This window comes from Garra rufa, chromosome 7 (genome assembly GCF_049309525.1).
Source record: "Garra rufa chromosome 7, GarRuf1.0, whole genome shotgun sequence".
In the NCBI taxonomy this organism is placed as follows: Eukaryota; Metazoa; Chordata; class Actinopteri; order Cypriniformes; family Cyprinidae; genus Garra; species Garra rufa.
The window spans coordinates 7,496,768-7,513,803 of NC_133367.1; the positions used below are offsets into that span (position 1 = coordinate 7,496,768).

At 34.5% G+C, this 17,036-nt stretch overlaps 1 protein-coding gene across 1 annotated transcript in view; it reads left to right on the top strand.

Moving 5' to 3' along the window:
- Positions 1–3,627: 3,627 nt before the first annotated feature.
- Positions 3,628–17,036, top strand: part of LOC141337891 (NACHT, LRR and PYD domains-containing protein 3-like) — an 89,221-nt gene continuing 75,812 nt past the window's right edge. Inside the window, exons 1-6 of the mRNA XM_073843467.1 lie at positions 3,628–3,686; positions 7,704–7,811; positions 9,417–9,459; positions 9,639–9,831; positions 10,040–11,867; positions 12,425–12,595. Of these exons, the coding sequence (XP_073699568.1) occupies positions 3,628–3,686; positions 7,704–7,811; positions 9,417–9,459; positions 9,639–9,831; positions 10,040–11,867; positions 12,425–12,595 (2,402 nt within the window). The remainder of the gene's footprint in view (positions 3,687–7,703; positions 7,812–9,416; positions 9,460–9,638; positions 9,832–10,039; positions 11,868–12,424; positions 12,596–17,036) is intronic.

A 17,036-nucleotide genomic window follows, 5' to 3' on the forward strand; every position in this document is an offset into this window, starting at 1 on the left:
CTCTTACATGTAATACACATTGTTCTTCTATTTAATTGTATATTAAGTTAGCTATGTGTCTGTCTGTTGCTGATGTACAGATGCACAATCACAAATCCTCTCATTACAACAAACAAAGCAGAAACACAATGGAAATAAAAGTTTATTTTTATAAAAGACATGGAGATGTTGTTTGTCATCTTTAAAAGAAGTGCATGATGTGTTTTATAAGTTCAAAAACCTAAATAAAATGTTGAATACTTGAAACATTTAAGATGTTTAAGATGTATGATGATTTGTTTAGCTGTAGTAACATGTTTGTTACTATGTTTTATATTTATGATCACCTGAAAGTATTGTAAATGTTAAAGCATCTAGCCCAAGAAAGTGTGTTTCTCAGCTTTGGGGGATGGCTTAAGTTTATGGAGTAAATGCAGCCCATGAGTGAAAGACATGCATTTGTGAGATTTTTACATCCCAGCAGCACAATGATGACATTAGATATACTGGCATCTTCCTCTTCTACAGATCTGCTCAGTGCGATGATTTTCATGACATGACTGGAGAAGGTATCCTTAATCATGTCTCTGTTGACATCCTGTGAAACACAACAAAATAAGTGCAAAGTGGTTAAAATACTGTACAGTATCACTTTTTCAATATCCCTCAATGGGTTCCTGCTCTGAGACAAACTGTCTACTAGTCTTCAGTATATTTAACATTTTCTGCAAACTTAAACCCAATATGCAGTTTCTTCAGCAGTAACTGTATGATGTTAAGTTATACTTTTACATTGAACACAATTATGAGACTCTGGAAATGATAATTGGTGTTATCGATGTTCTAATTTTTTGGCACATACCTGTATTTTTATTACAGCAAACAACTAAAAGAGTATCTCTTAAGTTTATATTAAGAAAACTAATTATTCACTATCAATAATTGAGCACCAACAATCACAAACATGATAAATCCCACATTAAAAACTTTGGTCCCATATTGTATGAATGTAAAAATTTGGTTTGAGTTGTTTCTTTTATAAATGAGATTATCTAATACCTATAAGTTTATTTGAACTTAATGTGGTTTTATCATGTTTGTGATTGTTGGTGCTCATTTATTTATGGTGTCTCTTGTTTTGATTAATATAAAGCTAAGAGAGCATTTTAATTGTTTGCTGGCTAATTATATGTTAATTGTGGAGGCTGAGGAGAGAGGAGGACCTGTCATCAACAAGATATTGCAGGGATAATGTATAAAGGAAAAATGATCAAACATGACATCCTGATATTATTTACAGTTAACCATTTGCTTTTTTTATCAGTGAGAGGGAGTATTTTGACATGAGGATAGAACTACACTTACAGAAGATTGACAAGCACTAGGGTCATCACTGTTTGTCATTAATAATGGTGTAAATAAAAAAAGTGTTGTTCACAAAAGTTGTCTTTTTCTTCTCAAATGGAGAAATGGCCTTGGAATGTTAGAAAGGGGCGGATTCTGTTTGTCTTAATAAAGTTCTGTAGCTGTAGGACAACCAGTAGTGAATACAACAGATATTTTATCAAGTGTCTGATGGGATAAATGAGGTTATTATCTGAATGAAACTTTATCACACAATCTCTCTACAGCTGATCACATTACATCCATCTCATCCAACTGTGTATTCATTTTTCAATTTACAAAAACATTAGCCTATGTTTAATTGCAATTCAGTTGTCCTTTGTGGGCTATGTATGAATACCAACAGTTAAAATCATATCTATAACTAAGCGTCATTAGTGCATTATTACATGATCTATCTGCTGTGTTAATGTAGCGTTTAAATTAAATTTCACAAAAAAAAAAGAAAAAAAGTCAACATCTATGAATGGGACGTGTATTAATGTGTAAAGTGTGTGCGTTGATTTGAATGATGTTATTTCGCCGTACATCAATCTCCAACCCCTACTGGACACATCAGGAACAACAGGGCCGTAAAACTGTCTGCTCCGTAGATCTGCCTTGCTCCAGGTCTGCAGTCTCCCCATAGAGGACGCTTTCGCAATCCGTTCCCAAAGTTTGTAAACTGCTCTCACGGATTTGTGGCCCCGCCCCCAAATTCAACCAGGACAAAAAAATAGTTTTAACTGTATATGTCTGATTGTATTTAGATGCAAATATAAATGTGGTGAATAAAGACGATGTATTTGACGATCTAGAGGAGAGAGAAAGACACAAATGCTGTTAACTGGTGAAAATGTTTAGTTGGTCTGGACTGATGAAGGAGAGACTCCATCCACAGAACAAAGACAATATACTGGATATCTGGACATTAACAACAGACACACTCATCACTGAATAGAAAGTAGAATAGAATAATGTTTGAGATCATGTAATAATGAAATATGTTTTTCTCCTTTATTTTTAGCTGCTGTCATGCTCCACATTGTATACTTGTTTTATATATTTTGATACATTAAGGTGTAGGTTTATGATTAGAAACATCTGAATAATTACGGATTAATTTAATACAAATATTACTGCTCCTTTTGTGATGATCTCAAACTATGATATACAGATTTTATCATCTTTTGCCAAATCAGTTACTATTTCAATTTTCTTTGAATTTAATTTCATATATAGTTCCTGTTTTCACTCATTCATTGTGTTGATGTCTTCAGATCAGCTGTAAACTGACACTTAAAACTCATTTCATGGCTGTCAGCTGAGACAAACTACTTCATAAATCTCTCAACAGCACTTCATTATAGTCTGATAAACCATGTTATTTGCTGCTTACACATTTATTTCTGAATTTGTGCATTCCTGTTGTTTAGTCTTTTCTTGTTTTTTCACTTTTTAATACAGAAAACAGCTTTATTGCCTTTAATGTAAACCAGTTGGACATGGAGCCTATAAACATAAAGAAGCAGAAACTGTAGAACAAGTATTAATACTACACCCTAATATGAATAGAAAGAACTGAAAGTAAGAAATAAATACACATCTCAGCATGTGTGACATTTGCAATAAACATCACAGATAACAGTTCAGAACAAGGACAATAATAAAGCAGTGTTTAATTTATTAGGGAGAATATCAGGCTCCAGTTCAGCAGGTGGCAGTAACTGTTCAGCTCGTTCAAACCCTCCAGAAAAACCCACGAAGAAGACGAAAACGAAAGTAACTGCGAAAAACACGCAGATAGCAAAATAAATCGTTGCTCGTTGGATTTGATCCATTCTATGTCCTAGAAAACATTTTACAGACACAACTTTAGCGCAGACTCTACTAATTTTAACACTCGCGGACATTGTTTTTGTATTTAATCCAATCTGTCTGAGAGATATGAGAATTATTGCTGACAAACTACAGGCCTAAAGGACAGAAAATGATCGTTTCAAATACTTATAAATGCTCTTCTTAGTGGACAAGACTGCAAGTAAGTTTTCCAAAAGGGGTTATTGAAAACCAATGTGTTTCTGAATGTGGTTATTCTACATGGCAATGCATTTGTTCATAACTGACTTTATTTGATCTAGTGTTTTGTGTCGCTGCTAACTCCAGATATTTCTTGATCTCATTAAGGATCATCATCTCCAGGTCAAACTGAACAGCAGATAGTTTTCTCAACCCAGTGCTGATCTCTGGCAGTTTATCTGCAGTATGTCAGAGGAGCGAGGAAAGGACTCTCCGTCTGAGATGAGTCTCTCACACAAACAGAGGTAAGACTGAGTCTGTTTTCACACAATCATTTTAAACACTGATGGACTTTCACATGTTTGCTTTAATAAAACCTTAACAAACCTTCTTTTATATTTACAAATGCTTTGCAGAACTACATAGCTTTATAACTTCCTATTTAAAAAATAACATACAAATATTTGAAGAGTAGCCAATAGATTAAAAATATTTGAGAACTGAAAATCAGAATAATAATTTACAATCTTAACCCAGTTTACAGTCGCTGTTCTGCACTGGGTTTTTAGATACTTGAGTAAATTATTCCACATCAATGATTTAGTTTTTAGGTCATAAATGTATATTCATACTGCACACTTAATTTAAAGGGGTCATATGATGCTTGTTAATGTTTTCATTTTCCTTTAGTGTGTAATGTATCTGTTTGTGTAAGATCTTCAGAGTTTCAAAGGTCAAAGTGATTTATTTTATCTAACAGAGAACACTGATCCAGAAATGCCTTGACTGAAGTGCAGATATTAATTTCATGAATATACAATATAGAGGTCGACTGAAATAGGTTTTTACCGATACCAATAGCTAGGTTGGACCACACTTGCCGATACCGATTGATTAACCGATAGTTTTTGAAAATGGATACTGATAGGCAACTAATTATTTTTTTAAAGTACTAAACCATACTTTGTAAATGAATAAAAATTTTAATATAATTATATATTGATCATTAAAGTTATTTCATAGTTCATTAATGTTAACAAAATAAACTTTTTTATTTTTTTTAAATTTAACAATATATCAGTAAATGTTGAAATTAATACTCTAACTAGGAACAACTCTTCTATTCTCCAGCTTTCATCAATCTTAGTTGATGTTACAAATGGGCTCATTGTAAAGGAGTGGGAACCTTTACATTTTAACAATTGCAGTTTTCAGTACTGCCATCTTAAGATTCAATTTAATTAGATTTTATATAAATTAACATTTTATAGCTACTTTTTAAAACAATAGACAGTGACATAGACAGTGGCTGCTTTAACAGGCTTCAATGAATGCACAGATCTATTTAGATATATCAGATGTTTTTTCCTGCTCTGAAAACATAACTGACTGTGTGTACTGTACATCAGTTTCTAATAAAAGTATTCGAAAATGCAAGTGCATTTAACCACATTAGCAATTGAGCTTTTTAGTATGAACAAACACAAAGAGCAAGTGAAAGTCTTCCAGTGCGCGAGTTTTGTGCATCTAATAGTACTCCATTACAAACGACAGAAATGAAGCCATATCTAAAGTGAAACACATTTCGTTCGTTTTTATTTGTGGAAAATCCCTTCTTAAACGAATTTCGTTTTGTATAATTTTTATCTTAATTTTTAATACAGATTTTTGTTGATCAGTTATTAAAATCAAATAAGAACAAGGAAAACTGGCATAATTAAATGAAGTGCGTAACTGCCATGCTTCCACAGCCTGAAGAAAAGGCTAAAACATAAATTATAACTCTATATGAAGCATCCTGACATTAAACATTGGTGTTGGACTTAACCTCTCATACTCTGACAGCAGAGTGGAGCTTGTGCCGCTTCAGCAAAGAACGCAACCCAGAAAAACTATCGGCAAGGATTTTTGCCGATAACCGATAGTTTCTCCAATCAACTATCGTGCCGATTATTCGGCAAAACCGATACATCGGTCGACCTCTAATACAATATGATGTAATAGGAAATCCCTAATATAGACAAAGGCTATGACTGTAGCTGAAGACAGGGCCCTAGGCGAGCGTCTGTTGAATGGGCCAGCACTGCAGATTAGAGAGAGTTTGTGTTGGGAAAGTAGATCACCGCTATCCAGCATTTGTCTTCAGATCGTGTGAGTTTGGACCATTTGTCACGTAGATACAGTACATAATGGAAATAAATGATGTTTCAGTGGAACAGTGTGTTTTGGCTGTTGGAGAGGTTGTTGGTTTCGTCAGCATATTATCAACAGCACTCTTGTTATTTTCCTTGCCAGTATTGAAAAAGTAAACAGTCTTGTACAGAATGCCATTGTAATGCAGGATGCCTTATATATATATATTAGTCCAACTTACCCCTGTTCTTGCTTGTAGAGCTTTAAATCCCGCTTGACTGTAAATCACTGTGGTTTGTTTTAGATGACAGGTTTAAGTAGTCTTGAAGTATGATGTAGATGAGTTTGAGTTTGATAAGTTGGTTTTTGTTTCCTCTGATATAATGGGAGGACCACATTAGAAGTGTATGTGCTGAGAAAGATAATGATGCTGAAACTGTAAATAATGAAAGGATGGGTGTTGAAGCTGGGGTCAGTGCCTCTATTGCTAGGGAAGATATAAATGAGGAAGGTGGGAGAAGTGAGACTATTGAGACTGAGGTGAATGTAGGTGAATGCTCCAGTGGCACAACATTAGATGCAGACAGAGTAGAAATCAAACTCGTGTGTTACATGAGGATGCTGCTGCTGTTACAGAAGAGAGTTTGGACACTGACATTTTCTGGACTGGGATGGAAGGTAGTGATACTCCGATTGATTGGCAACCGATCATGATCGGCCGATTTTGGCTAAAAATAGCTTGATCGGCGAACCCCAAAAGCGCCGATCAATAAAGCCGATCACTTGACGTAAATTACTCGTGCAACTTTTTCACACGTGCATGCACGGCGCCTAGGTAAACAACAGCTGAACGGAGCTTACCAGTGGCAACATGAGTACTAAATTCTTTATTAGTTTTGTAAGGGTAGTCTTGTTATTGGGCATGCGACTATGTTGTACGTGTATAGAGCGCTGACTGTAGTTTTGCCGTAGAAGTTAAAGTATAGACTACTTTCGGTTTCATTCTGAGTGGTGAATGTGCGTGCTTGAATGTAAATGAATGTATCTTTCTATACCCGTCATATTGCAATAATGTTACCGCTGTATGTCTGATTGTTGTCATCAGTTCATGTTGTAGTTCAGTCCATATAGAATGAGGAGAAACGGTGCGCGTGTAATTCACGTGCGTATGTTTAGCGCCATTTTATCGCATCGTAATTCTAATAGACGCATATAGATGTTACTGAGGTGAATGTTTATGTTTCCTATATACAGACAGATTCTGATATATCATATTTAATTCAGCCTAAACCACATTTTACCTCCTTTATCCTAATGACTGCAATGCAGGATACTATAATCCTTACATCATCTTAAAAAGCAGCTACAAATAACAAGCAAAGAACATTTACAATATCAAAGAACATAGCCTAGTCTAGTGCGAGGTGCACTTTAATATAAATAAATCTCTTCCCCATGCGGAGCGTTAAGGCGTCGTGGCCACTCTATGCGTTTGTTAATGTCACGACAAGTTTCTGAAGCATCCTAGAACGGATAATAATAATAACCGTCTTGCTATCGTCAAACCCTGGTGAAAAAAACAGCATATGCTGCTTAGGTATGTTTTGGTGCTGGGATGCTGGTTTTAGCTGGTCCTTTGCTGGTTCATGCTGGTTCTTTGGCTGGTTAATGCTGGTCCTTCACCAGCAAAGGACCAGCATAAACCAGCTTAAACCAGCATCCCAGCACCAAAACATACCTAAGCAGCATATGCTGTTTTTTTTTTCAGAAGAGAAGTCATCAGCAACTGGCGATTGTCGATACACAATACTATCGTCTCCAACCCTAACTTGGTGGTTCTTCAAGATCTTGACTGTAGCCTATTTCTAGATTTTTTTTTCAACATAGTTAATTTAGAGTTAGTTTCATTTCTACAAATGGTGCAAACTCTGCTAGATTATAGATCAAAGATTCCCATTCTCCTGCCATTCTGTGATCGGCAGTGATCGGCAATCGGCAGATCATGATCTTGGTGATCGGTAATCGGTGATCGGCCCCAAAAATGCTGATCGGAGCATCTCTAATGGAAGGGGACTTATTATTTTCTAATTTATGCATTGAGGTATATATTGTACTTTCTTTTTAAAATTAGTAAAATTGATTGTATTAAATAAAGTTTAAAAAAGCTCCTTTCGTCTTTGTGTCTTTAGTGTAAGATCAGGCTCTCATGTGTTCAGCTCTGTGTCTGTGAAGAGTGACTGCTCAAAGGAAGGTCTACCACCGGAGTTCAGTGAGGAAACACCATCAGCTACTGAAAGGTATTTCATGTGTTTTGTATTGTATGGCACTAGCTAATTTTTCCACTGGGATATTTGTGATAGAAGTGAACTAAATAAAACAATAAATCACAGATCATAATATCTGCTTTCCTTTTTATTGAAGTCAGTCTGCAGCTACTTTTCGTTAAACAATTACACAAGCAGCAACAAAGAGGCATCCACGATGGAAACATCTACTTAATTACTATTTGCAGCATTAAACCATTTCAAATTAGACTGAAGAACTCCTGTAATACTGTTATTTTTTTTTTTTGTCCTGTTCTTTGCACTATTAGTTCTGTCTTTTATAGGACAGAGATATACGATCCTTTATAGGATCCAGTTTTTACCTACATGTGTACTTCAATTAGGAATGCATTATAATATTCATAGAATAATCTTACTAGAATCATGGCATTGCAATTGCATACATTAATGTTAAAGTTTCAAAGAATAAATCAATTAAATTAATTTAAACAGTTATTATCAATCAAGTATTGTATTACTTAACATATACATATATTTGACTGCCTTTGTTTAAATTGATTAATCGTTTAAATTTTTATAACATTATCTTCTGGATCCATCACATCATAGACTGTAAAACAATTCACATTTACAAGTCTACGCGTTTCTCTTCCAGCAGGAGGCGCTGTCAGATTGGTACACAAAGCAGCAAATGACTTTGAAACGTGCAGCGCTTGTATTTATTCAATGGATAGGCTTTTGAAGTTTCATCGCAATTCTTGTCTTTCAGTCCCACATTTAACACCTGAAATGATAATTAATACTTTCTTAACCCCTAATAACACTGCAGTTTTCAATGAAAATTAAGAGCTTTATTTCAAGAACCGATTTTCTGAAACAAACCTTGCACAATATACGTTTCTTTTTATACGTTTCCCACCATATTCAGGGGACAAGGAAAATATTAGGGGACTAAATTAATATCAGCATATGAAGTATAATAATCATCTCTCATTGTCTCTGAGAGAATGTCCACATCAGATGCTGAAAGTCAGTTTTCAATTTCACTTTAACATTTGGCGCAGTTTTCACGTTGCCTGTCTGATATCCATTGGCTCACCTCCATGGTTTAAAACATAAATATTAATAAAAACAGTATGAAAAGACATATCTTTAAAATATTGTGACATACACACCAACGTAAAGCTAATGTTTTTCACTCACTGAAAGCTACATCTGTCTGTGCGCAATGCGCCGATCTCTGCTCTTATCACTGCTGCACGCACGACTGCAGACACACCCCCTCTTGAAATTTCGGCATTACAAGTTTTGCAAATCTCTATCCATTGGTCTTTCTCAGATATACTGAAATACGTCCACATTGCAGACGTGTTGCTTCAAACAAGCACGTGCAGGCCGCGGTTTGTGTTTGCGTCAACATACTGTTTCGGCCATGTTGTTTCGGTGATAAAAGTCTTCGGCCTAAAACCGAAAATGCACTTTTGGGCCATTTTCGGCCGAAAAACCTTCTCTTTAACAGCTGATACTTGCTCTTTGTGTTTGATTAAAAAAAATAACAAGATATTTTTCTAAAATTTTAACTTTAACCACATTTCATTTTATTCACAATTTTAACAGGAACCACAAGAATTTCACAGACAAACTCCCTGTAATTTTCCAGGTAGGAAAATATTTTCTAAATGTTTAGATTTATAGCAAACAAATTGGTTACTGGGCAGTGTTTTACAAATATTAATTACTGATTATAAAATTTGGACCAAATATGGATGTGGAATTGGTTAAATTTTGTTATTTTGTCTTTGTATTTTTATTTATTTATTTTTTTTGCTTTGTTTGTAGGAACTTGAGAAGAAAATAATAAAATTTCTAAAGAATGAGCTGGAAATGTTTAAGAAAATATTACAAAAAGAGAACATGCAATACGTGAAGGACTTTAATGAGAACAGATGCAGTATGAAAGAAGCAGCTCTTGATCTCACGCTCTACTTCCTGAGAGAGATGAAGGAAGATAAAGTTGCTAATAATCTAGAAGGTAAGAGACTCTGTTAGCTGCTTCCAGCCCTGTGTCAATATGTTTCCTCTTCCACAATCACTGTTATGACTCATATGTCTCTCATATCATGTGTTCATAACCTTTGCTGTTTCTTACAATGACAGACTTCCTTTAGACTTCCACATTCTGCTCCAAACATAACAAACCCAGAGACTAAACAATCTGCGTATTTTATTCCTGTATTTAGATGAGCTGTTCTTCATTCATCAGCTAAAGTGTAGCCTAAAGAAGAAGTATCAGTGTGTGATTGAAGGAATTGCAAAGCAAGGTGACTCTACTCTTCTGAATAACATCTACACAGATCTCTATATCACTCAGAGTTGTAGTGAACAGGTCAATACTGAACATGAGGTAAGACAGATTGAAGTTGCTTCCAGACGTCATGAATCACAAGAAATACAGGTTGCGTGCACAAATTTGTTTGAAGCACCTGAACAAGACAAGCAGATCAGAACTGTACTGACAAAAGGAGTTGCTGGCATCGGAAAATCAGTCTCTGTGCAAAAGTTTGTTCTGGATTGGGCCGAAGGAAAAGAAAATCAAGATATCAGATTCATATTTCCTCTTCCATTCAGAGAGATGAACTTAAAGGAGAAAGAAAAAATAAGTTTGATGGACCTTATAACTCAGTTTTTCCCAGAGACAAAAAATCTGAACCTTACAAGAAGGAGCCTAAAAGTCCTGTTCATTCTTGATGGTTTGGATGAATGTCGACTTCCTGTAAAGTTCAATGATAATGAGATGTGTTCTGATGTATCTTCACCAGTCTCTCTGGATGTTCTTCTGACAAACCTCATCAAGGGAAATCTGCTTCCTTCTGCTCTCATCTGGATCACCACCAGACCAGCAGCTGCCAGTAAGATTCCTCCTGACTGTATCGACCGGCTGACAGAGATACGAGGATTCAATGATGCACAAAAGGAGGAGTACTTCAGAAAAAGAATCACGGATGAGAATCTGGCCAAAGAAATCATCGATCATGTTAAACTATCAAAGAGTCTCTTTATCATGTGCCACATCCCAGTCTTCTGCTGGATTTCAGCCACTGTTCTCCAGAACATTTTAGAGGAGAAAAGAAATAATGATGTGAAAAACAATCAGGCTGATGATGTCTCCAAAACACTGCAGGAGTCAAATACTGAAGACACTCCCAAGACTCTGACACAAATGTACACACACTTTCTCAGATTTCAGATCCAGCAGAGCAGACGAAAGTATGATGGAGAATATACACCAGATGTTTCCTGGGATAAAGATGCCATCTTTTCACTGGGGAAACTGGCATTTCATCAGCTAGAAAGAAACAATGTGATCTTCTATGACACAGATCTGAAAGCCTGTGATATTGACGTCTATAAGGCATCGGTGTATTCAGGCATGTGTACCCAGATCTTTAAGGAGGAAACTGGGATTGTTCTTGGTACCATGTACTGCTTTGTTCACTTGAGCATTCAAGAGTTTATTGCAGCTCTTTATGCACATCTGTTTCTAGACATAAAGAAGAGAAGTATATTTGTTTATGAGTCTAAAGAACAGGAAAACAAAAGTAAAACTATGGTTGATTTGCTCAAGACTGCAGTGGACAAAGCACTAGAGAGTGATAATGGACATCTGGACCTTTTTCTTCGATTCCTCCTTGGTTTGTCACTCCAGTCCAATCAGAGACTCTTTCAGGGTCTGTTGACACAGCAAAATGGAAATGACCAGAGCAAAAAGGAAATAGTTCGGTACATCAAACAGAAATTTGAAGCCAATCTGTCTCCAGAGAGATCCATCAATCTCTTCTACTGTCTGAATGAACTGAACGACCAAACTCTGGTGAAAGACATTCAGACCCACCTTAGCAAAGGAAGTCTCTCATCTGCTGATCTTTCACCTGCCCAGTGGTCTGCTTTGGCCTTTGTGTTGTTGACATCAGAGGAGGAGCTGGAGGAGTTTGAGCTTCAGAAATTCAAGAAATCAGACGAGTGTCTCATTAGATTATCAGCAGTCATCAAAACCTCCAAAAGAGCTCTGTAAGTTGTCATGAAAAATCTTGTTTTGGAAAATTATTTTTTTAAATTCTAGCATTTTTCTTTAGCTGAAAATGAAGAGTTTTGTTCTCCTTTTGTTCTCCAAAAAGTATTTTGAATGATGATGGTTAGTCCATCAAATGTCCACTCAAATGTGTGCAGTGAATATCAACAGATAGTTAGCTAACTAGTGATTGTGGTTTATTTTAATGTATAATTCCTGCCTTTCTGCAGTACTAGTAGTACCAAATACTGGGTCAGTGTGGTACCCACTGATAGACAGCTGCTCAAACATTCCTGTGCATATTTTTGTGATCACTCTGTAAACAGTATTGTGTTTTAACAACATGTTTTACAGCCAGTGTTGAGCACATGATCATAAGAGTGAAGGTGTTTAATCAGTATTCACTTAGTAATGCTTTTACTTGAAGCCATAGAACTAACACTTTCAAATGTATAAATCATTGTAATTAAAGCTATTGATTTGATTATTATTATTTATTATTTGTATTTAGCAAATGTATTTAATGTAATATTCTGTAATCTTATTTCCATCGTAGGTTAAATGATTGTGATTTAACAGACAAGAGCTGTTCAGCTCTGGCTACAGTTCTTGGATCAGATACCAGTCTGAAAGAGCTGAACATGAGCTATAATAATCTGCAGGATTCAGGAGTGAAGCTGCTCTGCGTTGGACTGGGAAATATGAAGTGTCATTTGGAGATACTGAAGTAAGTTGTGTGACAGTAGACCAAAATTGAGTTCAACAAAAGCATAAGGTGAAAAACAGACTTGGATAATTTTCAATTACAGTATCAGTACTATAAAGTTTATTTTCATTTAGTTTTAACATTTTTGTACCTGTTAAAACAATCCAATTGTGGTACAGCACTGTAATTCAGGATTTTTAGCACCCAACCCCCATAAAAATCACAATAACTCATAAGCATTAGTTCTGGTGATATTCTTTTTAATTGTTGAACATGTTCTTTTTAAAAGTACAAATTACAAATATAGACCTCTAGGATACAGCAGGAAAAAAAGAGCATCACCAGAGTCCCCTGGAGACTTTGTATCATGGCAAACATACACATACTGAAAAGCAAAAATAAATAAGAACACTATCAGTCTTAGGTTTTTGAACACTAAGATTTCTAATGTTTTTTTTTTTAAGAATTCTCTTCTGCTCATTAAGCCTGCGTTAATTTGATCCGAATTAAAGCAAAAGCAGTAAAATTGTGATATATTTTTATTAGATAAATGAACTGCTATTTGAATATATTTTAAAATGTAATTTATTCCTGGGATCAAAGCTGAATTTTCAGTATAATTACTCGTCTTCAGTATCACATGATCCTTCAGAAATAATTCTAGTATGCTGATAAACATATTTTATTGATATTATTATCAATATTTAAAACAGTTGAGTAAATGTAAGGATTCTTTGTTGAATAGAAAGATATTATTTAGCAAGGATGATTTAAATTGATCAAAAGTGATGATACAGACATTTATAATGTTACAAACTATTTCTATTTCAGATAAATGCTGTTTATGTGAACTTTCTATTCATCAAAGAAATAAATTACATTTTAAAATATATATATAAAAAAACGGTTATTTTAAATAATAAAAATGGTTCAAACGTGTACTCTCTTTGCTGTACTCTGGATCATTATTTATAGAATATATATAGAGTCTTTATAGAATTTCCCTCAACTGTCAAACCTGGTGCTGTATGCATTAAAAAACATTATATACTACATATGAATGTAAGAAACTTTTTATTGAATTTTTTATAATGAATTTTATGAATGGGCCAGTGAATCACTGATTGAAGGTGTTTAAAAAAGGTTAATTCAGTAATAAAACTGCTGTGTGCAGAGATGCCAAACATGGCTTTGTTTAGAACCATTTTTACTAAATGGAGCAAAAAGACAATATTTTCTTAATGGTTTAAATCACTTAATATTACCTTCTTGTTTATTGAATTTAGTTGTCCTGACACTTAGTAAAGTCTGATGTAGACCATGATAAATGCTACCAATCTGTTCATATAAACGTTCTAAACGTATGTTTCCTATAAAGTCTGTGCATATAATATGCCTACTATGATTAAAAATCTATATGTGTTGCTTTACAGTAACAATAATCTAAATTTGTCAGACGGTAAGATTGCTATCATGAATGTAAAGGTTACAGTAAGTTAAAGATACCTGAAGCAGCTGTTTAAATGCTGGTTTAATAGAAATAATTTTAATGTGTATACAAACTCAATCTTGATGTGACAAGACATGGTTATTAAAAAACATTTGTTTCCCAGGGAATAAATACCTTACAAATGTGTACTTTCAATACAATCTAACTTGCTGAGGATAAAATCATCTGAAAAATGCATGAATGTAAATGCAATGTAAAACTAAATGTGTTTTGTGTCGCCTGATTCTGCATGTCTGTCAAATGGACAGCTGGCTGTATGATGATTCTGTCCCTGATGGTCAACATCCAGTTAGTGCTTGGAGAAATCTCCTGTAACAGACAGTGTCACAACACCCTTTTAGTGTTACTACAGTTTATGATCAGAAAAGACAACTACTGTACAGTAATAAAAATTACATTTTTAATAAAATAAACATTATAATATTTATTTACTTGTTATATTAATATATTTCTAGCCCGTTACTCTCTTTAAAAAGTGAACCCGTTCTGCGAGTCAGTAGAGAACAGCAGTCTGAGGCTAATTTGGCTAATTTAGTAACGTTAACATTACTTAAGATGATGAAAGCAAAGCTCACCTGTAGTTTGCACCGCGACGACGGTAATCACCAGAAAATACACCTCCGATGCAGACGACACAACCACGAGACCACAGACTTGACAATAAAACACAAAAGATGCACTTAACCGTGGTGTTTCAGTTTTATCTCAGTATTTCATGTTAGCGCTGTTTTATGTCACGTCTGTCACTGAAACACACCACATTGATACACACATTTCTTACACTGTAAAAAATTTACTGTAAAATTTACAGCAAGTTACTGGCAACTTTGGTTGCCAGTAATACTGTAAATTTTTACAAGTGCACTGTAAATTATTAACTACAGTTTTACTGTTAAGATTGCTGAATAATAATGACTAACAATTTAAACAATTTATTAACTGCATAAGCTTTAAACAATATTTAACTGTATATAGAAACTCAGTGCACCTATTATTTAATAAAAACAAAAAACAAAATTATTTGACACATCTTAATCTTGAAAAACAGGTCCAATTTTATTTAACAACTCTCTTATTTAATAACTCTCAAATTTGCATGAAAGAAATGTCATAGAACAGTGTATTCAGTATTTATTATTTACTTGAAACATATATTACCCTGCAAAATTTTAAGTTAAACCAATATTTAGCCAAAGTTTAACCAACATTAAGTTAACCAAAATGGTCATAATTAAATGGTTCTAAATACCACAGAGACAGTGATGAATTTTCACAACTTCATGAACAGTCCAACATGGCCAAACAACAAGTCCCCAAGTGAGTCCAACAAAACTTCTGATCAAAAAAGGAGAACAGTTCAGCTCCAGATGCTGTTCCATCCCAGGATGCAAAGAGTGGCTAAAAATATAGAAAAGAACAAAAAGGGCAATACATTAGATATTTTACAAAACAATGATTCAGTCAGACAAAGACAGAGGGATGACAGATACAGTCAAAGGCAGAGAGAGTGATGATTGTTACAGTTAGATCAGTATGATATTAAACAGTAAAACACTAAAATTGTGAAAAATTATTACAAGTTTTATATTTTACTATACTTTCAAATAGAATTTCTTTCTTTCTCATTTATTATCAATATGCTGTTTTATTGTCAATGTTGTCAGTGTATGTTTTGGAGTCTGTGATACTTTTTCAGGATTCTTTGATAAATAAGTTTAAAAGAACAGCAGTTATTTAAAATAAAAAACTATCTAAAAATATAAAAGAATCCTGTAAAAAGTATCACAGGTTAATAAAAATATTAAACAGCACAATTGCTTCTAAAATTGATAATACATCAGCATATACAATAATTTCTAAAGGATCATGTGACACTGGAGTAATTAGAAGACTAGAGTATTGATGCTGAAAATTCTGAAAAAAATGACATTTTAAAGTATATTAAAATGGATAAAACATTTTAAATTTTAATATTTCACAACATTATATTTTTTTCTGTATTTTTGATCAATTAAATGCAGCCTTGATGAGCAGAAGATACTTATTTCAAAACATAAAACCTACTGATCACAAACTTTTGAACGCTAGTGTAGATAAAGGATAATGGAACATAATAAAAGGAAAAAGATCTTGGTGTATTTGTACTTACATGTCAGTAATTCCACTGAAAATCCTTCGAATTGCAAAGAAAACTGGTAACTTGGGTTCACTTTAACTGGTTTCTTCTGTGCCCTGTCGGTTTAGATGGGTCTTTGCCTTTCAACTTCTTTGTTTCTCTCTCAGGATAAATATCTACAAAACAGTCAGGAAGCAGACGATATGTAATTCACATTAGTTTTAGCTTTTGTAAATCTGAATTATTCTCCTTAAAAAAAAGTCTTTCTTCTTGAGTTGAGAAACATATTCTATCATATCTACATGTAAAATGCAGGTACTCAGATTGTTAGAATGCAACTATTACCTTTGAATGAACTCCAAAGCTCCGTGTCTCCTCCTTGTAACATTAATGTTAGTCCAGAATATGTAATATGCTGCGAACAGGACAGACAGGTCCTAGTTAGTACATCTCACTGCTTACGTTAACCGCTTTAACAGCACCGTTCAGAGTTTACGTGACACACACATCCTCCGTGAGCGGCTGACCGCGAATCGCGAGCCCTAAATACGCATTTTATTTTGGTGCCCGTGTTAATAGATGGCTACCTGTGCAACTCTGTTTTACATCATAAAATAATCACGAGAAAGTGTGCTGATCAGCACGACGCCACTGTGAATCACATATTTTGCCAATGAAGCTTGTAATTCTTACAGTTTTTCTCAATTGCTTAAACACATTTCTTGAAATTATGCCTCTTATTTGCGAAACTCTAAACACAAATCCACAACTCCTAACTCAATTCCCCAAACTTCCTATATTGAGGTCAAAATGAAGCTCTCCACTCAAAACAACTC